At 42.1% G+C, this 25,703-nt stretch overlaps 1 protein-coding gene across 2 annotated transcripts in view; it reads right to left on the minus strand.

Moving 5' to 3' along the window:
* Nucleotides 1-25,703, minus strand: part of sntg2 (syntrophin, gamma 2) — a 130,770-nt gene that overhangs the window by 21,788 nt on the left and 83,279 nt on the right. Inside the window, exons 10-14 of one of the 2 annotated variants that reach the window (XM_061743581.1) lie at nt 17,308-17,446; nt 16,382-16,420; nt 12,625-12,741; nt 5,463-5,534; nt 3,973-4,182 (exon numbers count right to left, since the gene is read on the minus strand). In XM_061743581.1, the coding sequence (XP_061599565.1) occupies nt 3,973-4,182; nt 5,463-5,534; nt 12,625-12,741; nt 16,382-16,420; nt 17,308-17,446 (577 nt within the window). The remainder of the gene's footprint in view (nt 1-3,972; nt 4,183-5,462; nt 5,535-12,624; nt 12,742-16,381; nt 16,421-17,307; nt 17,447-25,703) is intronic. The other variant, XM_061743582.1, reaches the window with a different exon arrangement.

Raw genomic sequence — 25,703 nt, forward strand, 5'->3', positions numbered from 1 at the left:
GTCATCGCCAATCAATGTTTGACTTTATCATTTTTATTTACTTCAACATTCTTGTCTTTCTTTGAAGATGAAGAATGCGCACATGAAGAAGATGAAATACCAGCTCTACTTTTGTCTCGTCGTTTTGAAATAAAAGTTCGGAAATATCTGACATACTTCAAGAGCAGTAAATTCACGGCTTTAATTCTTTAACACGTCTAATATTCACATTTGTACCAACTGACACGCTGCAGAATTGTTGCTCTCCTTGTCGTTGGGTCGGATGATGTTTGGGGCCGTAAATCGTTTTCATGTATTCGTCAGTAACAATGATTCCACAGACATGGAGGAATGTTTCTGTGATGAACCAAAAGCTCCTCCCAGGATAGATTCATACATTATTTCAAACTGTAACTTCCTGCTGGTCAGTGATGCGACACGTGTTGATGACTTACTATGAACCAGGAATATAACATATGTCTGTGTGAAGGAAATGCACGGAGATGATTATTAGGGCTTTGGGCGATTCATCGATTTTATTGATCAATTAGAGTTGGTTTATGATGATCAGAATTCCACTTCGGTCGGTTATGGCACCTCTCAGAAAACAAATGTGATGTTGCCTGATATTGGCTCTTGTTTGTGGCGTCTGATGTCGTGCAAACCGGCGTCTGCGGTGAAGCGCGTCTATCCTGGTCTGATTCATCCTCTCATTAAAACCAGAAACATGCAGCTGAGTGAGAGAATTGTGCAAACCGCTGTCCTCTGTCGTGTTTGTCTAGAATCTCTGTCAGTGGCGTCACTAATTTGTTATAGTATCTTAAAATAGGTGGGAGACTTATGACACGCTCACTGCAATCTGGACAAGACAGCATAAAAACACCCTGGAAAACCCCCAAAATTGTTCTGAATAAACCAAAAGATGCCCTAAGACACTTTTGCTTTGGTTTATGTACGAAATCTGGGTGGTTGGAGAAGTCCTGCCTCAGGTGGAGGAGTTCAAGTATCTCGGGGTCTTGTTCACGAGTGAGGGAAAGATGGAGTGTGAGATCGACAGACAGATCGGTGCAGCGTCCGCAGTTATGCGGTCGATGTACCGGACCGTCGTGGTGAAGAAGGAGCTGAGTCGAAAGGCAAAGATCTCGATTTACCGGTCAATCTACGCACCTACCCTCACCTATGGTCATGAACTTTGGGTAGTGACCGAAAGGACAAGATCGCAGATACAAGCGGCCGAGATGAGTTTCCTCTGCAGGGTGGCTGGACGCTCCCTTAGAGATAGGGTGAGGAGTTCGGTCACCCGGGAGGAGCTCGGAGTCGAGCCGCTGCTCTTTTTACATTGAGAGGAGTCAGCTGAGGTGGCTTGGGCATCTGTACCGGATCCTCCTGGACGCCTCCCTAGGGAGGTGTTCCAGGCATGTCCCTCCGGGAGGAGACCCCGGGGAAGACCCAGGACACGCTGGAGAGACTATGTCTCTCGGCTGGCCTGGGAACGTCTCGGACTCCCCCCGGAAGAGCTGGAGGAAGTGTCTGGGGTGAAGGAAGTCTGGGCATCTCTGCTGAGGCTGCAGCCCCCGCGACCCGGTTCCGGATAAGCAGCAGAAAATGGATGGATGGATGGATGGATGGATGGATGGATGGATGGATGGATGGATGGATGGATGGATGGATGGATGGATGGATGGATGGATGGATGGATGGATGGATGGATGGATGGATGGATGGATGGATGGATGGATGGATGGATGGATGGATGGATGGATGGATGGATGGATGGATGGATGGATGGATGGATGGATGGATGGATGGATGGATGGATGGATGGATGGATGGATGGATGGATGGATGGATGGATGGATGGATGGATGGATGGATGGATGGATGGATGATCATCATCTGCTGCCGTCATCATCTGACTATTTTCCCACAGCGGCAAGCACAATAATTTCTCAAAGACTGAAGATGTTTTCATCCATCTTCTTCAACAATGAGATTTTCTTTCTCCTTTTTTTGAAAAGAATCTCACAGGACGATAGAGAAAGTTATGAGAATTACACCTATTCGAAAAACACTGTTCAATGGAAACACCATGCAGCGCTGCCTTTAATGCAAATTCAGAGATGTGATTTTCTTTTATGCAAAAGTTTAATGGAAACTAGTGTTGTATGTTTGTTTTTAAGTTTTAATGTCAAGGCTGGACATTGTCATATTACATATTACATACACCAAATTATGAACGATTCTTGGCATGTCTGCCTTTTTTTTTATTATTTCTGAGACCCTATGTATTTTAGTTCCAACTATCTGATACCATGTATCTGGAACCAAAACAATTATTGAGATTTACATCTTTCCAATTGTATTACAGAGAAAACGTTATAACAAAAGAGTGTGAATCAGGTCTAACAGATTGTTGTAGATACAATACACCCTTAAATAAGAAGATGCAAACAAAACAACAGTGACCTTACTTTTTATTATAGAAACACTGAAAATATCTGCGAATTGAAGAAAGTCAGGAGGCTTTAGAAAAGAGCGGTATGGATGGTTATTCACTGCAGTTGGGCCAGTAGTGGCTGTGCATGAATGCGGCCCGCAGCTCCGTGTTTAAAAGTGATGACTGCATTCGCCGCTTGATATTGTCAGAAATCACAAGTACAAAGAGCCAACCTTCACTCCAAAACCTTTTCTGCTGCTGCAGAGGAAAAACTTTTGCTGAGTTTTCCACAGTACTGCAGTGAGTTTAATTTCTTCCAGCGCCTACTTTCTAACGAAATCGGTTGAGACTAACCAATTGCAGTGTATGATGACAGTACTTTGAACGAGCAGATGTGTGCAGGATGGTGCAGAGGAAAATCTCCAGCTCAACCATGAAAAGCAAACAAATTAAGTTTGATTTTTACTTTAAAGATACTGTTTCCTGCTACAATGTGCTGCAAGTCAAATCCATTTTAAAAAACTAATCGTCAGCAACTCCACAAAGAAAGCTAAAGTTTTCAGTTTGCTGCTCTGGAGCATTCAGGTGTGTGTAAACAAAACGACAATAAGGACATACATCAGCAACGCTGTGAGACAAGCAATTGTTGCTGTAAATTCTGGGAAGATCCAAAATGGAAAAAATGCATGACAGCTGCCAATCTTCCCGGGAGTGGATGTCCCAGGAAATTCACACCGAGGTTGAACTGTAGATGTTCAGTTTTAAAAAAAAAATACCTGCGAGCTACTTCTCTATAGGCTCTATAGGCTTCAAAGCTTTGGGTTATTACAATGTAATTAGAAAGTGGCTGTGGCAGTGAGGCTCATGAGTGTTGCCCAGAGAAATGTTCAAGAAAAGGGCAGCACATCTTTGAAAAAGCAAAAGCTCCTGATATCAATGGTTAAACATGGTTGTGGCAGGGGGCTGATTTAAGGCTAGTTCAGAAAATCATTAACTCAAAATAAGATCAAGCTGCAGGACAATCATCCCAAATATGGCTAAAGATCTACAGCATGACGGCTGAAAATGAAAAGAAACAAGGTTCTGAAAGTCCAGATCTCAACCCAAATGTAAATAAAAGCTGAAGTGGACTGTGTATCAACAGTTTCTCGCCAACCTCGATGAACAGAAGATAAATGGCAATGATAATGTCTTATAGAAGATGATCACCTCTTGTTCTTGTTGCTAAAAGTGGTTCTATGAGCTATTTTATTTTTCTTACAAACTACATTTGCATTTTGTCTTAGTTATTGTAAAATAAAGAATAATTTGCAACATGTGAACTCTTATTGTTCCAAGGTTGCATTTCCTCCCTATATAAGGACCAGATGATATCTTAAGTCCTGACATTAACAACCTTGGAGACTAATTTACTTTGTTTTTCACATAACTGTATACGGTGAATTTGCCCCCAGATGAGAGGAAAACGCTGTGCTGTGTGCTGCCTGGAGATATATTTTGGCAAGTGCAATGGAAAAAGCTGTGTTTGAGTTGGAGTCGGACATGGAGAGACGTACCCTTATTCGCTGAACTTCCAAGAAGACGGCTCTTTGGAAGGACTTCTCCCACATGGCCAGGTCGCTGGCTAGCTCCACCCTGAAGGTGTGGCTGTGGCCGTGGCCCACCAGGATGCTGAAGCACAGGAGCTCGTTGTCCTGCTGTTCAGGTGAATGTTCCAGCCCCAAGTAGAGCCGCGCCTGGAGCCAGCAGTCCTCAGCCATCCACAGCTGCAACGAAAATCCCCTTTACTCTGCGTTCGGGACGACCTCGCATTAACTACGGATGCTGAAGTCAGTTTGTGCAATTTCTCTGAACTTCTACATAAAAGGAAAATGCTTGGCATTCTGAAAAAGGTTTGTCCCTTGATCCATCCCTCTGCTCACTCTATTATAGTTTTGTATTTCCATATATGAATTACTGCCATATTGTCTGGTCTGCAACTTATCCAACTTTTCTCAACAAATTACTGATAATCCAAAAAAGATTCTTTAGAAGATATCTCAGTCTGGTAGACACGAACCATCTGCACCTCTTTTTATGAAATATTAATTATTATCCATTCACTAAAAGGGGACCTATTATGAAAAACACGTTTTTTCTTGCTTTAACATATATAAAGTGGTCTCCCCTCAGCCTGCCAACTCAGAGAAGGAGGAAAGCAACCAAATTCTGCAGTGTCTGTACAGCCGCCCGGATGAGCCATCCAGTGTGATGTGGCTTCTACGAGCCCTTCAGATTCTGATTTACATCGGTTGGCCTCTGATGTGTGAAACCACGCCCACAATTAACTCCGCCAGCTGGAGCTTCTGCCATTTTTTTTGTAGCGGTGTATCGAGTCATTCGCGTCAGGCAGCCAATCAGCACAGTGCCTCATTATCATAGCCCCGCCCACTCAGAATCCCTCATAGATAATGAGGTTAGAGAATGGGAAGATAAAGACATGGCTGAATTTTTAATTTATTTAGCAAAAACAATCAAAAGCTTGTTTTTAAGACATTCAAGGCCTGTTTGAAATAGGTGCCATAATAGGTCCCCTTTAATGTTTTTCACTCATGCTTGTTTGTGCATAAGTTTTCAATAGAAAACAAGATCTTCCTGTCACTTTCCAGCAGTTTTTTACTTTTTCATCTGATTTACAGGTCCAAAACTCTGGAATGACTTGAATGTGTCGCTGAAGTCAACGTTATCTTTTAACTACTTCAGAAAGTTATTAAAAAATATATCTTATGCTCTTAATCTTCAATGTCTTTATCTTTAATGTAATCCAGACCTTGTATCCATGTTCTCTTTTCTACGTTTATATTTTTAATTTTTTTTAATTTGTTGTACATTATCTTTGTTATTTCATCACAGTTGTTGATGGGATGGAACTCTGTACAAGCCCTTCAGGTTTTTAAAAAAAAATTGTACTAAATAATTACTACTATCATTACTGTCATCGTTACAAAATAAATGCTGAAATCACTTCAGCGAAGCACACAGCAGTAGCAACCTCTTCTTAACGTACCTTATGAACCTTGAAAAGAACCTCACAGAGGTTATACGTCGTGTCAGCTTGTCCCCAGTCAGCGGCACTGATCTGGGAAGTAAACATCAAGAAGAGTTTGATGATGATGCAGCACATCAAAACAAGCTTTTCTGCACTCATTAGCAGCACCCTCTAATCCAAGTACTAAATGCAAATGAAAGTTATGCAGGTAGCTTAGGTATGTGTGCATGCCTGGATGGCTGCCAGTGTCAGGGATCAGGACGGATTCATCCTGTTACACTCTGCTTGGGAAGAGAATTTGCATGTTGAATTCAACGCTCACATTACCCACGAAGGCTGTGGTTATAAATACACAATAGGTTTTGTTTCAGCACAAAGATCGGGGAATAAAGAGAAGTGCAGCTCAAGGAGACAGAGATGCACAAAAAAAATCTAATCAAATCAAATAAATGACGACTCAATTTCATGTCGCTGCTCCAGTTTTATGCGGCATTATGAGTGCCACCCACTGTGAGAGACTTGAACAGATCAGAAGACTTATTAATGTTATTAGGCAACACTTGTGCATCTACTCATATATGGATCTTTAGGGAAACAAGCCAGAGGAGTTTGGATTAGTTGTTGTATCTCCACAGCCAAGACCTGACACCCTGTAGGTTTTTGGTTTCTACAGCATGCAGCTGACTGACAGGTTCCCTCATTCCAAAGCAGCACACGCTGTCCTGCTGATGTGACGCCACAACAGTTTGAAAAATACATATTTTCCCTTATTTTATTTTTTGCAAAAGGTGAGAGAGATTCAAGGACCCTTTTTGAAATGTTTGAGACATGATTTTAGCAGAATATCACTGAAACACAGTATAAAACCCTTGGTGACCACCTCTTTTTTGGCTCAATTCATACAGCAGCAGCTTGTTAAGGGGGGTGGCGTTAGCATCTTCACTCCACCCGCTTTCTCCTGTGGAGTTTAGCAGTTTGTGAGTGTTTCCTGGTTGGATCCAAAGGGCTGCAGAAACGGGTTACTGTGACATCACAGCTGCTGCTCATCTGGATCCTTGGCTCAGTGGTGTTTTCACCATGATTCATGGGCAGCAAGCGCTCCTTTGATGCACGCTGACACCGACAAGCAGCTTCTCAGTAGATTTCATTTTCCAGGGTTTGTTTGATTGCAGCACCGCACACGCTAGTACTTTACTATTCCACATTCAAGCCTTCTCTTCCTCAGGGATATTGACAATTGGCATATTCCAATAAAAGCCAGAGTCTCTCACAACCCACCAGCTACGCAAACCCTTCCTTTACAGAACCACGAGTCCAATACCCCAACAATAAATGCAATTCATTTAAATCCTGGCAGGCAGCTCTTCTCACCAAAATCATCAACTTAAGTTGTTCTGAGTCTCAGCAGTAAACCTGAAAAACACAAATCCACAAAGTTAACAGCTGACCTCACTTGCTCCCTGGTTGTAGTTACTACTTATTTTCTTTAAAGGATCAATGATGGCTGCAAAAGGTTGTTTTTCTGTCCAGACTTCAGGCAGACTGTTCCTTCCCCTGTTACATGTGCCTTATAAGGAAGACTTCAGTGATGTTCCCTGCAACGTTTGAAAGAAGTTGCTTTGAATCATATCTGGTTCATTAGGGCCATTCAACAAACGTCTCTGCAGAAGGTTGATGAAAGGAGCAATATTCAGCAAAGTAGATGACTTATGAGTGATTGCACATTAGTTAGCATATTGAGTAAATGATCTTGCAAATCAAACAAGTTTGAAAGCTTTTGTAGAAAGCATTTATAATCATGGTCTAATGAGAAAATCTGAGTGTCACCCACAATGTCGCCATAAAATCTGACATCCTTTCTTTGATGTAATGCTTCCCCCGAGAGAGCAAACGTCCTCTAATAACGAAGGCCTGTTTCAAACCAGCAAGCCTGGTTCGAGTCACTGCTTAAAGTCAAATCATCGCCCCCCTGTCGCATAAAAGACCACCACTGCTCATCTTACCACCCATGAAATGATGTAACACGAGCTGCTAGGGCAGCAGAGGAAGACAGAGAAGGGGGGTAATTGCTCAAAATAGTTTGGTAGCATCGGGAGTTCATCTCTGCTCTTTGATCATCAGATGATGACGGCCTGTTGGCCTCATCGAGTCGTAATCTTCAACTCACACTGGCCATCGTGGAGCAGCAGGAGAGGGAATCTGCACATCCAAATCTGAGATCCTGGTTCGCAGTCAGAAAAGCTTGGGATGTCCCATCTAATGGCATTTAAATATGCACAAGTAATGTTTAAAGCAAAAAATCATTCGCTACCAGATAACATTCAGAAATTATTCATTGGGAGGGAAGGGGCTTATAATTTAAGGGGAAACCTAAACTTCAAGTCTTTATTTGTGCGTACAACAAAAATAAGTTTTTGTGTATCAGTTTGTGGAATTAAACTGTGGAATGGTTTGAATTTGGAGTTACAAACATAAAACAATTTAATGAGAAATATAAAGAAATGGTTTATTTGAGGTACAAAAGTGAAGACTGTGTTTAAAGATCACCAGCTGTGTGTGTTCTGGTATTTTGTCATGTTGTCTTTGTATATTTATATACGTAGATATACGTATTATATTTATATCATACTTATATTATATTTATGATAAAGCTTACATCTTGTATTAAACAGGCTATTTTTGTAAAAAAAATTATATGTATACAAATTAGTATATAGTATAAAAAATAAATACAGTACATACATATAATTTCTGTTTAGTTGTGGAAAGGGGGTGGGATTCATACTTCCTCCCACTCCTTTTCGAACATGTAACTTGAAATATGTGTTTTTATGTTGTTTTTTTTTCTTTATGTGGTGCAATGCCCACCTGTATTTGTTTTCCTGTCTTTTTTCTTGTTTTTTTTACACGTTTGAAATAAACAAAAAAAGAGTTGGACTCGATTCCAACCCTCATTGGTGGTCGTAAACTGTGGTTGATGACTGGGAGAGTGAGATCCTGGACACATCCTGCTGGAGAGAGTTTCCTCCACAAGATGGCTGGACAATCTCCCTGAGAGATGAAGGGTGAGGAGTTCTGCCGGTCCGGAGGAACTCTGAGTCGTGTCTGTTCTCCTCCACTCTGAACTTAGGCTGCTCTCCCTGCCACATGGATTCAGATGTGAGAGTTGGTGGATAGATGGTGGATGGACTCCAGCAGACACGTGAAGCATGTCTCCTTAAGCCATATGAAGTGATAAAAGCTACAAAAAGCTAGATGTAGGTAGGGATGTGAATTTTAAGGGTTGGCAGAGTTCTCAGAGACTTCTAATGGAACTGTGGTTATATAAGAGTACTTTATGGGATGTCTCATAACTCATGAGTGAATGCCATATTAAAAGAAAATTCTGGGATTATTAAACCGGGACCTGATTTATTCTCTTGTTTGGTTGCAATATATTGTTTGGCAAAAAAATCTGACTCATGCCAAGCAAGAATGCTGTGATTTGATGAAAGTGCTTGTGTGTGCAGCTGTCAGACTCTTATCAGTGTCTGGGAACATTGTGAAAAGAATCTACTGATGTTTTGCACAAGAGAGAGTTTCATGCTGAAGTCTTGAAATGAATTGTAGAATGCCAATAATCCGAGTCCAAATACACATGATTGAAAATACGGAGCCCAGGTTGACGAAGTACATTAATTATAGCATAAACAACTCAAAACCTATTTGATTTGTTGGTAAAACTGAAAGTTGTGGTGCTGCAGCATCCAGACCCCTGGATTTTTCAAAGGGGGAGTAACTCCCCAGGGTCTTGACCTCATTTTAGGTCATCATTGGAAACTCGTCTGTCAGTTTTGGTGTGCTGAAAACAAAAACTGGATACAGTTTGCATAATGCCCCGTCTTCTTTGAGTTTCACATTGTCTGCTGTGAAGTGGGCGTGTGAGCAGCATTGAACCTGCTGCCCTACTTCTAAGCACTTTCTCCAGAAAGACTCAAGTAATCTCCTCGGGCCGTTAAAATACGGACATCTGCAGCAGTAAACAGTATTAAAAGTAAAATATAAAGAACTCAGCAGCCAAGGTGACCTGCTGAGGATGTCCTGGGGTTAGCTCAGACCTGCTCCGCTTCTCATGACTTCGTATCGTGTGACTCAGAGTCATGCACATCTTATTTTGGTCTGCTGTGTTTGAGATGTTATCCAGTGTTTGTAATAAGGAGCTACTAACGGACCAGAGGACTGCAGTTTTTGAAAAAAAAACAAAAAAACCCTGCAGACTGATGTCTATGCCTTTTGTGCTACAGGCCTGACAGTTAACGATAACTCACTGGAAATCTGGTGACCGATCTTTTTAAGTCTAGCAGCTTTTCTTTTTGCTTTAACAGGAAATTGTATTGAAAAAAACTCTTCCCCTACACACGGCTGGCCTTCGCTTCTCTTAAAGCTCCATAAAAATGTTAGATATACATTTTTAATGTGTGAATGTTGAAAGCTGATCTCTATTTTAGAACATTTCAACAATTGAAAAGAATTCTACACTTAAAAAGTTACTCTCAAAGCACATGTCAATGTAAAAGCCTCATACATTCATGTTCTGTGTCCTAAAAGATTCCTCAAATACAAGGTCCTTAGGGTGGTGGGGTTTATGCAACCACAGATCACCTGGAAACATTCCCAAGTTGTTTAAAGGTTTCAAACACAGCCTGAAAAGTGCTCAATCTGCAGGATAGGACAAGATTGAAAACCTGCCACAGTCTGGACTTTAAAAGAGAAATGATGCACTCGAAATTCAGCCAGGGGGGCTTTCATAACAGCCAGCCACAATAACTTGTCAAGGTGTAAAAGGATAATAAAAGGGAAGGTTAATTGGCAACTGAACCTCTCATCGTTCAGCAAAAGCACAGCGTCCAGACACTTTTTGAGCTGCAGTATTTGTCATTACAATGACAAAAAGGTGTTTGTCATGTTCCAAACAGAGACAATAAAATAAGCCACGTCCTGGCACTAAAGCTGGTGCATTTTGTTATACTACTAGATACCAAACATCAATAAAACCTGGTGTACAATATGTAGCAGTGTATTTTCCTGTTCCATCAGAGTATTCATGTTCAAATTCAGTTTATTCCAGAAAAGCTTTCTTAAGGTGAGCAAATGATGCAGTATTACAGAAATCTGATAACAGTAAAGAGAAATCAATAGGTCTAAGTTGTACTTTCAAAGATCAAAACCTGCATAGATTTTCCTCTCGTCAACAGGGAGCTCATGTTTCTCAAGTGGTCAAAAGTGATGATGATACTGAAGTCCTCAGCCCAGAATCATCCGCATTTAAAACTCAAAACTAAACTCATGTATTTTATACAAATCTTTTATGAAGACAAAATGGTAAATTCTACATTTTTGTGCGGCGTCACCTGGTGTGACTCTGGGCACATCGATGATGCAAATGTTCACTATCTGGCCCCGACGGTGCCGTGTTGCCGCTGTCACGCTTGGACCTTTCGTGAAAACCACCATATGTGCACTAATCTGAAGTGAGTCGATCCTTCAGTGCACTCCTGGCATCCGCACAGGAAGAAATAAACTATGGTTCAGTGGCATCCCTGGCTCGGGAGCTACAATCTCTGCTGAAAGAAATACAAACCATGGTGAAGTGTTACTGGTGTGTCTGTGATAAATGAACGGCTGCTGTGGTGGTCCTGCTCTTTGGGGGTTTAGTGTCTCGTGTGAAACCCTGGAAATGTGGAGCAGAGGAGTTGAAATGGAAAATTGGAAAGGTCAAAACCCCTGTGACTATACAAATAAACAGAAAGATGTTTTTTTTTCTTCCCCCTACACACCGAAACACTTTAACAAGCACTTCAGCCATCAACCAGATACCAGGATTGTGTCAAATTAACAGTGCAGAGTTCTTTAAACCTGTAAAAGGCTTTTAAAAAACAAAATCCATTTGTACATCAAGTACACCAGCTAAAGTGGAGGATGAGAAGGTAAGAAGTTGACAACAAATAAGAGACTACTTGACACAGGAGCTAAATGAGCGGAGCTGTTCTTCAGCACCTTTTCCTCTCAACTTGTCAGTATGACAACTGTAATGTTGAAGTTTCTTGATCTTTAGCATCATATTTAATATCACCTCACATCTGTTTTGTTACTTTGGCGTGCAGATGAAACCACGCAGCACTCGGGTCTCTGATGGCCAATCCACGAGTGAAAACGAAAAAACAGATGACCTTATTTAATGGGCTCATGACACAACCTCAGATCCTGATCATGCCACTAGGCCTGATGGGGTCATCACTTCTTCTGCCACTGTTCTTGCTGAGATGCGGCCATCGCTCCGGGATAACATGAATCTGGACTCGTCAGTCCACGTGACATTTGGTCCGTATCCGAGGCGTAACAGTAACAGTTTAGTCCCAATACTTGAGTTGTTTTCACATTGTGCTTCATAGGGCTGTGGATAAATCAATGATCTCATCTTTTTATTTCAGAGCGAGAGACCATAACATAATAATTGGAATGATGCTCTTCACTGGGTCTATTATCAGGAATTAGTGGGGGGGGGGGCATTGATCTTTAAATCAAAACTTATGTTCAAAATTTCAAAGGAAATATTAACTTTTTTTCCCCATTCTTTGGGAAGGGATGGGATATGAGGCATTAATCTAGAATAAAAACTACTGATTTCACAGGAAAATGACACAGAACCGTCTGATTAATATCCTGATCCAAAAAAAGAAAAAAAAAGAGAATACAACAGATCTGCAGACCATGACGGAGCTCATTCCACCGCGACTTCACAGTCGGCCCAAATTACAGCAACGATAAATTCATAAGCAGATACAGCAGGCGTGTCCTCACTTAATCATTAATTACTGAGGCATGTGATGCTTCACACATGCTGCCAACCAGTTTCTAAAAGATGCAGCAGAGGGAGGAACAATCAAAGATCAGTGAGCAGTCACCAGACTTGGGATGTGTAATGACAAATTCAAACAGACGCAGAACAATTCTGACTCCTGAGTATTAATTAATCATCTGGAACAGATTTCTGATTGCGAGGCATTCGGGCCAGCGAGATATATCATTTTAGAAAGAATCAGTTCAAATTAGCATCATTTACATCTTTTCATTTCTATTGAAATATGAATTGATCAGCTGAGAAACATCTCGATTCAGAAAGTGAAGAGAGACCAATTACCGGGGGACTTTTGAAGATATAAAAACATGGTCCTTTCAGTGCCAGGAACTTGAATCCTGAAGCTCGACCAGCGGCGCCGTCCTCTGGACTTTCACATGCCCAGCCCACGTGAACAATCTGCAGAGATGACATTTACACAATTTCACTATTTGATTAAAAATGTATGAAAAACAATGAATAAAAAATTGTTCCTGCTCAGTCAACAGACCAGAATAGTAAAGTAAGTGCCGCCAAAGTCAATGAATGAAACAGCAACAACAAGCTTGGAAGTGATGTATTAGAAGAGATCCCCAACAGTACAGCGGCCCTTCAGTCTCAGCTGGACTGCAGTGATTTACCTTTGATCTAGACCAGATCAACTTGAGCCGCTCAAGTCTGCTCTCATCTGAGCAGAGGAGCGCGGAGAAACGTCTGACCTACACCGTTCCAGCCGTTACACCTCTAAACCCCGCCATCATCAAAGCTCATTGATTTTGACAAACCGGTTTTGACTCCATCCCGACAATGTCAATCCACTTGTGCCCAGCCAGCTAAATCTACGCAAAATAGTTAAGAAAATGTGTGTTAAATAAAAACCTGAAACTCTTTTCAGGTCCTGGCAGCTAACCAACATCTCCATCTGACATCTGAGAGCATTGTGTTTGGGGAAACTGTGACGACTAGCTTTGGCGCCTTGTCCTTATGTCAGAAATCTGGGTGTGATTTTTGATAGTTTTTTCAAATTTGACAGACAAGTTGATAATGTTGTTAGGACAAGTTTTTATCAGTTACTCCTAGCCAAAGTGAAATCTTTTTTAAATCGTCGCGACCTGGAGAAAGCTGTTCACGCTCTAATCAGCTCCAGATTAGACTATTGTAATGCACTATATGTTGGCATCTCCAAGTCCTCTATTAGCCGCCTTCAACTAGTGCAGAATGCAGCTGCCCGTCTTTTAACTAACACTAAAAGACCTGAGCACATTACTCCGGCCCTCTTCTCACTCCATTGGCTTCCTGTCCATTTTAGAATTGATTTTAAACTTTTAATGTTTGTTTTTAAAGCCCTCAACGGCCTTGCCCCACCCTGTTTATCGGAGCTTTTAAGCAACTGTTGTTGGAAGTTCAAGCGCTGGGTTGACCGAGCCTTTTCAATTGCCCCCCCCCCCCCCCGGACTCTGGAACAAGCTCCCCTGCAACATCTCTGACCTGGGCCTTTTTAAATCAAGGCTTAAAACCTATTTATTTAGAATGGCTTTTAATACCCAGTAGTGTGGTGACACTTTTTACTCTTTTTCTTTTCTTCTAATTTTTTTTGCTCTGTCTTATGATTGTATGTTGTATGTTTTATTCTGTAAAGCACTTTGGCTCACCTAGAAGTGGCTATAAAGGGCTATATAAATAAATTCTCCAAAGAGCTTTTTCACTGAGCTCCTCATAAGCTTTTTTCGCTTCTACAATTAACATCTAGGGAGCAATTTAAGGGTTCATTGTTTTGCCCAAAGATGGTTCTATGCTTTGAGGTGGAAGGAACCACACCAGCGATATTCTGCTTTGAAGATGACAAAGCTCTTACCTGATCCAGACATTTCAGACAAGGGCCCACGGAAACAAAATAATTGGTCAAACCAGAGTGTATCAATCAAAAGTTTGTGAGAGTCATGGATTGTTGTGAAGGAAAAAATGTGTATTTAACATCACTACTGCAAAGATTATAGGCTTTGGACTCTCCCGTCTTTGTCATCATTTTATTTAAGGGAAAATGCGTTCATGCTTCCGATGAGGACCTGGGGCCTCATTTAAAATGGACTGCGTAGGAGTCATACTAAAAGTGCCGAAAGCCGAAAATGCCGGGCGAAAAAAAAAATCTGGATCAATAAAACCATGTGCACGCAGATTTGCATGCAACGTTCCTTTATGAATCACAGACCAGCTGGAAGGCTGCGCAGCTGAATCCGCCTCATATCCCGCCCTCTACACGCCCATAAATGCATATGGATGAGCCTACTGAGCATGCGCAGTGGCTTCCTGCAGCCTGTTAGGCGTCAGGATGAATGAAAGGGTGTCCCGCCATAGACATCATAGAACACCGTGTTCTATATGATGTCTATGTGTCCCGCCACCGTGACTGACTTTCACGGAGACCTAGATGTTGTAGATTATGTGGAGGACAGGAAAACCACATTATTTGGTGGTCACAGTAAAAGTTAGAATAAGTATATAAATAGTATACAATAAAATAAAGCGAGTGAGTGGCAGCACGCCGTTGCTGCGCTAAACGCCTTGAGTTCCTCGGCGCAACAGGGGGACACACGTCCCCCCGTCTTTTCAAAAAGATGTTTTTTTTTCCCTTTACTTTTTACAGTTTAAAAACTAACGCTAGGCTCAGCCTTAAATTGCAAATTATCAAGACACTGTATGAAAGCGATACGAAAACGGCCCCGCAGCCCCGCTTCACCCCCTGCTCCCCCTCCTCCTCTCCCGTCTCCCCTCAGAGCTGCTCAGGGCGGGTTTATGGTTCTGCGTTACGCCAACGTAGAGCCTACGGCGTAGGTGCGCGTCGCCGCGTACCCTGCGCCGTAGGCTCTGCGTCGTTTTAACGCGGGAACCTAATTTAGGCACCATACACCCGCACGTAAAGGTTTCGGGCGCATAAAACTCATATATATGAAAAAAAATCTGAGTCCCTTTAGGGGCTCCGTGGGGCTCCCTAAACGCAGCCCCTCATTTGTTCTGTCCTAAAGCAGGGGGTGTGAGGAGGTTCCCCGCGAGTCCTGACTGACTGAGCTTCACACACAGAGGGACACGATCAGCGCTATTTTATTTTATTTTATTATTTTAAGTCTGATATATGTTGTGATATGTGATGACATTATTAAGAGTATGACATGAATCTGGCTTCATTTCACCACCTCACAGCCTGCCTCGCCAGTTCCCCGTGTCTTAAGTAAATACTTACGGGAGGGTCCAAGTTGCCGTAAAGATAAGCAGATTTTTCGGTTAGTTTTTTCTTTTTAGATCCGAGGCTTTGCGTAGATGCCGGCTTCCGCAACTTTCAGGCATTTTTTCTGCGCAAGCAAGCTTTATAGATGAGGCCCCTGGTCTTTGCACTCTCTGACCGGTCTGGTCCTCTGCTCCAATCAAAAACGCACGCTCTTCCACTGTTTCAAAGGTGCAGTGAGGTCAGCTGTGGCTTAAAACGGAGTAGTTTGCCTTTTGTACCCGTAATCACTCATTGAGGAAAACATGCCTTCTTGGTATGTTCTGTAAGGACGCGTTCACTTGTAGCTTTGTGCTTTTCTGTGTCCTCGTGGTTCGTTGTTGTGCTCGTGTGTTCTGCCTCCAATTTTCCAGCGGTGTTCGTAGCTTTAAGCTTTGATCATTTGCTCTGAGCTGCTGATTTTCCTGCCTGGAAACTGGGCCAGGATACTCCGCCACAGTCATTCCTCGTTACATGCGTCAGAAGCAGTGCTGTTGCTTTTGTATTTGGAGTCGGAATTGCTGTTTTCTTTTCTCCTCTTTGGTGCCTTGCTATTAAGTCAGAGCAACTTCTGGCAATTTATTGTCTCGTCTTCCGGCATCACCCACGGGATCTCAGTTATATCATCAATGTGCAATACATAACTTTGCTTAACCATCACCTTCTTATCATTGTTTTGTGTCTGTTTTTTTTGTTTGTACTCTTTGAATGCTGGAGTTAAGTCACACTCAGCAGCAGGTACCTCAGTTGGGTAAAAAGATAACTAGGGCTGGTGTGTGGAAATGGTGTAGCGTTGCATACCTGATCATCTGAGGAGCAGTATTTGTTGGCCACTTTTATCTGTAAGAGACATAGAAGGAAAAGTATACGGTTACGAAAAGCTATCCTGCACTTTTATTACATCAGACCACATTGAGGAGACACAAAAAATAGAGAATATTTAAATCTGTGGTCAGGCCCCTCACCCCAACACGACGTCCCAAAGTTTAACTAAATGTACTGCTTCATTTAATTCAGAAAAACTACTGATATTGTCTCCAGATTAGTTGATCAGATAGCAAGAAGTAAATATCAAACAGGATTTTGTTCTATTGTATGTTGTTGCAGCCTCCCATCTCGTGCCTCTGCATATGCCATGAACTGGCGGCTCCATCGCACACGTCACATGACCATCTGGACTGGGAGACGACAAACATCCACAATGTACTCACAATGGACTGCAACAGTCTGTTTAAAGGTTGTAGTTCATGAAAACTAAAGTTCCACTCAGTCTCAAAGACGGGAACACAATTGGATCCGACGTCTGTAATCAGGCGACACAGCCATGAATTAATCATCGTTTTTAAAAGTCAGCTGTGCAGTCGACAGAAAGGGTGTCGAGTACAACTGCATCCTCAACAAAGACGCTCTGCGTCGTCAGTGTGGTAATCAAAGTGAAATAGGAGGAAATGAGAGAGAAAGGAGCACGTGCTGAATGACTACTTAGCAGTTATTAATTAGGAGAGAGAGAGAGAGGGGAGGGGGGATCTGAGCGCAGGGCTGCTCGTCACACAGCTCAAATAAATGCGGCTGAGTTTCATTACTGTTGTTTTATCTTGTAGGTTCTTTATGTGAAAAGGGAAAAGGAGATAAAAGTCAAACAAAATGAATTTATTATAGGTTATAAAAGTGTAAAATATCCAAGACGCTCAGGTTCATGTCACATTAAAGTTGAGGGATGGACTTACGTTCTCCTGTGTCAAGTCGGTGATATTTGTAGATATAGCTTGGAGCCAGTCCGTGCTCTCCGCTGCTGTGCAGAACTGGAGGATACTGCTGCTCGTTCCATCCGAGGAAAAGACCTCAAAACAGTTGGACCTGGAGGAGCTTCGGAGTCAAACGCAGACAAAAACAGAGAAGGATGAGTTTATGAAGCTGGTTAGCTTTTCCTCAGCGCTGAGTTGTCCATCACTCCCTCATGTATGGCATCTTCCATGGATTAGTGAAAATGTCTCGTTGATATAGAAACCCTACCCTAAACACTGCTGGTTCTGTTTGTGTCGACATGAATCTGAATAACAGAGCTCAGCTAGGATTACCGACGCAGTTCCTAGCAGCGAGTTAGACGGCCCATCAGGCTGTACTGCCAGCTGGACCGCTCCGCGTAGGATCTACCGTTGAGATGGACGAATCGGGAACAACTATTTCTTGGAGGAGGAACCGGTATGGATGTACTTCTAAAAGCTAACAGCACCTATGTACTCCTACTTCTACCTAACAGAATCTACCAAAACACATGTTTCAGCCACAGTTATATGTTGACCCTCTTTATTTTTAGAAATCTTTAATATAATGAGGCAAAATCCAATAATGCAACCTGACACTGGCAGGGATGTACAGTCCACTTCCTTAAACTCCTGGACTGCTTTCACAGTACGTTCCGGTTCCATCTGCACTGTGAAGTGCTGTCCAATTAGCGCTGCTGCATTTGTCAGAATCCTAGCGAGCAGTTTATCCCAAAACCCTTCATAATTTACCGCTGCTTCCGTCTCGTGTCACATCATCGATACAAGCTACAGTGGCCGGTACAGCTGGAATCCCCGCACATCACAGATGGTTCAGATATACTGTATATACCGTGTGTGTGTGTGTGTGTGTGTGTGTATGTGTGTGTGTGTGTGTGTGTGTGTGTGTGTGTGTGTGTGTGTGTGTGTGTGTGTATATATACACGTATACATGTTTGATTTCTTTTCCCCAAGTGTTCAGAAGTCATCTAATTCTCCCAGCTATACAGTAAGATGTTAACTTGGTTTCATCTCTTTACAAAGTGGCCTTTCAGAACTTTTTCACGCAGGTTTTGATTCATCTAATAAGATTAATCTGGCCTTTCTATTCTTGCTGCCAATGTCTACACTTTTTAGTGAACCCTCTGGATTTGCTCCCGTCAAATCTTTTCTTTATAATCTGTGCAAAAACATTGACTTTGTTGTTTTGTACTGTTTCGTTTGACTGTTTGTCTTGTTTGTTTTTTTAGTATAAATAAAAAAAAACTTATCCTTATACTTGGTAAAGTACTGGGTACGTCTGCCGTTTTTTTTCACCATAGAAATGGCTTGAAATCACTCGCTTCAGTTTTCTTTCATGAACCTGTTGCAGAGCTCACTAGTGCAGATATTTCCAGAAAGTACCACGCCCAGATGGAAATGCCATCAACACAGTTGTGTAAATATAAAACTACAGTAAGCAGAAGCAGCTGAGTTTAAGCAAGCATCCCATCAAAAACTATAAGCAAGAAAAAAACAGGAAAGAAATAGAATATTAACCTAAAATCTGTGCATGTGTGGCTTAATTTGGGAATATAAATAAATAATTCTTAATCTTTCCTTCGGCTCTTCATGAGGTTTAAGTTCATCTTAAGTTCAAACTTTACAAACTTAAATGTAACTTTTGTTGGGGTGTTGATGAGGTCATCTGAGAGGGATCACACATCAGCAAAATGCGATGCTTTCTGACATTTAATTTCCGCGCATTTGCTCGCTGCTGACACTTATGACCTCTGAGATAATTGTCAAGAAAAACCTCTGAGCATAGAGGTTGTATGATGGTTAAACAGTCCCGGGCATTGGAGAAGAATCTGCAACATTAGGGGAAAAAGAAAAATCTATCGGGGAGAGAAACATTGAGCAGAGGCAGAGAGATGTTGTCAAAGTCTGTGAGGTGGAGACTATTAAACAGTAATGAAACAAGACTTCCAGCGCCAAGTGTGAGGGATATCTTCAAAAACACCACCAAAACCAAACAGCAGCTCCTCGAGGTTAGATGTTAAAAAGTCAGCACTCTTAATAAATTCTTGGGTGGATATGACTTCCAAACCGTATCTGCAACAGGCTTGTTAAAATCTTATGTTCTGCTGCATGTGTACTGACCCGCTGACTCTCCAGGGGGGATTTGGACTGAACTGGATTTTTTTCTTTTGTCCCTCTGAGATGTAGCCAAGAAATGCTTTATGCTTATAAAATTAGAATAATCCAAAGATTTTGCCTACAAACTATTAAATACATTAAAACACAAAACGTATAGTTATAGTGTACTAGATCGGCTAATTTCTGCAAAACCCTTGGCTGTACAAGGAAGGAGGAAGACAAAAATAAAAAAGGATCGAACTGCAATAAATGAAGAGGTCCAAAACTCAGAGATTAATCAAGGAACGAACAGCTAGCGGATCAATGTCAGAAGAACGGGGCCCCATCGGGAGGAGCCGCTGAAGCCTTTCCACCTTCCAGGAGCAGGACTGGAATCCTCACTGAGAGAAGGGCTCTACCGAGAGTTCCAGTCTTTCGTACGTCGGAGCCGTTCCCAAAGGCACAAATTATTGTTGCCTTGCCTTCTGACTAGGCAGAAAGAAATCCACGGAGACGGCGCATGCACGGATGACTCAGTCAACATGCGGGATAAAACATGAGAATGTGAGAGGACAAAAACAATGTTTCTGGGAGGAATCCAAGTATTAGTTTTACTATTTCGTAAATGGCAATGGGAGGGAAAATATGCCACGGCTGCTGATTAGTGGAGCAGGGAGGAGGCTTTAGGGCATTTCATTCCAGCATAATGAATGAGAAAATACCTCTGCTTTCAATTTTTACCAAGTGCACAGGTGCATGTTCAACTCTGAATCTGACACACTGATCAAACGCACGGCTTGAATAAGAATCTTAGAGTGGACTATTAATTTTAAATATCTTTTAAATTAAGTCGTTGCTCTGTCCACCCCCGATATGTTCCCGAGGGTGAGAATGCAGAAGCAAAGCTCTACGTACTGTACATACTGTACATTGTCATATGACAACACTTAGGTAACCTTTCAAAATAAAAGTCTGAGGTTGCGAAACATACAGCAAGTCAAGAAATGCCTGAAAGGTAGCCAGAGATGGATCAGACACTGTTGGTTTCTGAGATTGTCGGTGGATAGAGGCTCTTTGTTTTCGATTTTGGAGTTGGAAATCAATGTGGAGCGCTGAGAAATTCAGCAGGAAATCCACGCAGACCAGTCTCCAGCGAGGACGAGTGTTTGTTTTCAGGGAGGAGCCATCTGAGACTCCTCTCCTCTTATAATAAACAGAACAAGTTAAACCTCCAGATTCATGACCAACACAAAATGCCACGTTAAAGCCACACATTGAAGAGGCCTTTATTTAAAGTGTATACTTTACTGCCAAAACAACAGAAGCTGAATCACAGCAGAGGCTGGAGAACTGCCTTCTTACACAACACGTAATATACTGTATGCTTGTCCAGCTGTTCAGATGAAGTAAAGATGATATACTTTTATAAAAATGACTCTTCAGAGTGCTTTTATCTCACAGCAACTTTATGAATATTTTAATCCAAACTTTATTCCTGCAGCAGGAGGAAGGTTTTTGTATCATAAATACATTTTCCACCATATTTTTTAATCTAAGTTCACAAGTGTTTGCTTTGCAACAGATGGATCATTTTATGTATATAAGACTATGTATCAAACCTTTTTTTATATATTCAGTATTTTTTGGAACATTTAGTAACTAAACAGCATCTGCACTCTCCAGTCTGCCGTCAAGCTTAAGGCAGCTTTATTCATGCACAAAATCAGTACTCTCTTAAAATGAAGTGAACTAAAATAAACTGAACTGTTTGAAGAGTCAGTCTTTAGCTGAATTATGATACCAAAGCAGGTTCACACCCTCAGGATGATCCATGAAAGCGTAAGAGTGACTTCGATGAAAAATCAACAAACTAAAGATGAAAAGCAATTAGTTTGTTAAAGGGGACTTATTATGGGTCTACTAATACCTATTTTAAACAGGCCTTGAATGTCTTAAAAACAAACTTTTGATTGTTTTTGCTAAATAAATTAGAAATTCAGCCTCTGAGCCATGTCTTTATCTTCCCATTCTCTAACCTTATTATCTATGCAGGATTCTGAGTGGGCGGGGCTATGATAATGAGGCTCTGTGCTGATTGGCTGCCTGAATGACGCGATACACCGCTATGAAAAAATGGCGGAGACAAAGCTCCGGCCGGTGGAGTTGGTTGTGGGCGTGGTTTCACCCATCGAAGACCAACCTATGTATCAGAATCAGAATCTGAACGGCTCGTAGAAGCCACATCACACTGGATGGCTCATCCGGGCGGCTGTACAGACACTGCAGAATTTGGTTGCTTTCCTCCTTCTCTCAGTTGGAAGGCTGAGGGGAGACCACTTTATATATGTTAAAACAAGAAAAAACGTGTTTTTCATAATAGGTCCCCTTTAAAGGAGGCTCCTTTTAAGAAATGAGACTCTCTAGCGCCACCCTTCACCATGACGGCCGTTGGGGGTACTGCAGCCAACAGCGAAGCCGGCACGGGAGAACGGGGAGAACGTGCATGCAGCGTCATGTGACGTCACATCCGCAGGACAGCGCGGGAAATTCGGGTCCAGAATTGCAGCGCATTTTGCAGCACACAGCCTGTTCAAGGCAACGGAGAGATACACTAGAGGGCTCATTCTTTTGGGTTTGGAACGCTTCATCTGACATTATTACTAGAAAACTTAAAATGTATACGAATTTTTTTCATAAATCCTGCCTCAATCCTGCCTCATGCTCCTTTAAAAAATAAAATAAAACAACAAATCATGAGCTGATATTAAACCTAATCTGTTTAAGATATGGTAAATTCACTTCTGGCCAATGGTAAGGCTGGTTTACGGCTCAACACTACATGAAGATTTCAGGTTTTCATTTCTCTTAACTGATGAGAGGATCCACGCCGGCCGTGTGACAAACCTCAGCCGTGGCTCAGGCGCCTCTGCGCTCATCTCTGCAGAGTTTGAGATAAATGGTGAGATAAATATCATGCTCCTCAGCAAAACATACAGCTGAAATGTTCCCTGGCCTTTATGCTGACCTCACATCAGATCCAACTTACAGTGTGTAATTTGCAAAGACATTAAATATACAGTGCGTCATTATTGGCTACAAGGACGATTTTCTTTAATCCCCTATATCAAGTTATAACTGGTCAACCTTTTGGTTTTCACATATCATCAATCTTCTTCTTTGGGCTTTACCCCTTAAGGCGTCACCACAGCAGATCACCCGTTTGTATCTTCCTCCATCTTCAGCCCCTTCCCCTGTCACACCAACTGACTTCATATCCTCTTTCACCACATCCCGGATAGCTTGTCTTTAGTCTTCCCTGTTTTCGTCCTGCCTGGCAGCTCCATCTACCACAAAGTGGTAGACGAGAGGTTTCCCGCTCTTTCAAATATATCAGTTCTGACAGTTTAAACAAAAGGCTGAAATACCTCGGTGTGAGACTGAGGAGCAGCTCCGGCAGCTTAGTCTTGTTGGAAAATAAAAGCTTCTACTTCTGGCCTCTTCTCCGTCAGGCACGCATTTGGCCTTGCTGTCTTTTTTTTGTGAATTTAAATTCAGTAATCAAAGGGAAAGCATTGAAAAGAAACTGTTTTAGATGCCAACTTCAAGTGTCAACAAGGATCTCTAGAATATTGTATAACCTTACTGACACAATAAGAGCACACTGTGCAGAATCCCATTTGATAAAAATAAGAACATGAGAGCACAGCACCTTCCTGTCAAGAGTCACTTAAGCTCGTCACGCTGGAACCCAAAGTGAAGGAACCCGTTGGCCTGTACACCTTTCAGAACAACATGTGTCTAACACGCTATATGTTTTTGGATACTTTAAATATGATGCTTGTAAACTATCCAGGGGAATTTCAATTACATTAATTACAAAAGGAAGGATTTACAGGCAGGGCCTTCGTGGGCGCTGGGGGGCGACCTGCCTAGGATAGGTAGGGTAGGTGCTCTATCTCGACTCAAGTGAGCTGAGAAAGACAAGCCTCCGATAATTTGTGCCTAAAAAGACCCAGAATATGAGCACAGTCTATCTACAGCACCTGTGATGCAGATCATACAGGAGTTACATAGGTTGGCCCAGTCCGATTGAGTCACGATTGCTAAAATCTTTACAACACTGACTGACTTTAGTGAGGCAGTAATATATTGAATCAAATGTTGCCTACTGCCTTTATTTTCACTCTCACATTTAACTGTATCCATCCATCCATTTTGTATACCCACCTTATCCTTTGCAGGGTCACGGGGGTCTGCTGGAGCCTATCCCAGCTCATTACAGGTGAGAGGCAGGGGCTACACCCTGGACAGGTCACCAGTTTATCGCAGGGCCACATATACAGACAGACAACCATGCACACTCACACTCACACCTACGGGCAATTTCAAAACATCAATTAACCTACTATGCACGTTTCTGGACTGTGGGAGGAAGCCGGAGAACCCGGAGGGAACCCACGCAAGCATTTGACTTTATGATGTGCAAATTTACAAGTGGATCGCCGATATTGTTTCCAAGTGTATTTTGGGTGTCACCAACATCTTCATCTGCCACCTGTCAGCAAACTGGGTGGAGCATTTTTAAGTTAGCATGAGAGGCACTTCATATAAGCATAAAAGTGGAAACAAATCTTGTTCGTCGTCCTGGAGATAAACCTGACTTTTTTGTTGGCAGCAATTCAGGCCCGCCAAAACCAGCAGCACAGCCAGGTTAATTACAGGTAGCAATTCTAACAATTACTATACACAATGTGTGAGTTAGGCCACGTTTACCCATAGCCGGGTATTTACAAAAACGATATTTCCCCCTCTACGTTTTGAAAAATATCCTCGTTTACACGAAGCCGCATAAATACGCTGTTAAGGTGCTATGAGCATCCAAACCTGCAGGGGGCAGTGTAACGAGAAGCGTAAAGTCATGCTAGCCAATCAGAATCCTGGAAAAAAACGTCAACAAACGACACGTGTGAAGCCTGAATAATATGGTTCCGCGTTAAATCGACGGCGTAGCCTACGTACGGTGCGCGTCGCCGCGTTCCCTACGCCGTAGGCTCTGCGTTGGTGTAACGCGGAACCATAAATCAGCCTTCAATGCCAGTTACTTCCAAGATGAACAAGAGTCTTTCATTTGGAGTGACAGAGAAGTGGAGTTACTTTTAAGTGTGACTTTAGAATATAAAACTAAAATACAAGAAAATATTGACGGTGGCCAAACAAATTGTAAACACAGGTCGCACAAATGATGCTGGTGACGTTTCTGTTGCATAATGTGACGTTCTGAAGCCTAAATCTCCGTTTCCCTCCGTTTACAAGCAAACGTGAAAACTGAGTTTTTGAAAATCTCCACTTTGGCCGGAGTTTTCAGAAATGATCGTTTTTGGTGACTTTGAGTTTCGTTTTCGTGTAAACGAACGGCCAAAACGCACGAAAACCGCCACCGTTTTTGCTCCATGTAAACGGGGCCTTAGTTGGAAAACTGTTGGTGGTCCAGGGTCTCCACCTGGAGCCAGACCTGGTGCCTGACCAGCAGCCCCCCTCCTCACCCGCACTTCAATTAGTGTTGTTTATCATTAGTGACCATGTAGCCTAAAGTTTGTGTTGTTCCTTCGGTCTGTCCGTGGTGCTGAAGCTTGTGTTGCGTGCATGTGTATGTATGTGTGGTAAAATAATGTTATCATTTGGGTTTAAAGGGCCCGGTCGTTTACCCACCGCCCCAGCGCTGCAATCTGCAGCCAAAGAAAAAGAAAAATTTAAATAAATTGAATAAAATAATATAAATAAAACATCAAATGTGCCGGTCTATCCCTGATTGGTGCAAGTCAACACAGAATGATTAGCTTGTATTCATCATCTACAGGCCATAATATCATTAAAAGATAGAAATTATCCTTTGAAATTTAATTTGCATAAAAAAACAACACTGAATACTCCTGATCCAGCGGGCCGTTTGATGCAAAACTACATTCATGACCATGATTATGTTGTGGAAGTGACTGAATATTGTCCAAATTATGTCTGAAAACTGTTGTCACTGAGCACACTTCATTACTATGTTTAGATTGAAGCTGGATTATTAAAACATTTTCAAAATAATAAAATTAAACCACCACCTTCTTCTTTTTATGAGAAAAAAAAGGACCCTGGAAAAAACTGTACAGCCGATCAATTGTATATCCATCAGATGCTCCATAGTGACCCAGGGTGCTTAGGTGGCCTGTTTGCAGTTCAGACTAGTCACCATG

This window comes from Cololabis saira, chromosome 16 (genome assembly GCF_033807715.1).
Source record: "Cololabis saira isolate AMF1-May2022 chromosome 16, fColSai1.1, whole genome shotgun sequence".
NCBI lineage: Eukaryota > Metazoa > Chordata > Actinopteri > Beloniformes > Belonidae > Cololabis > Cololabis saira.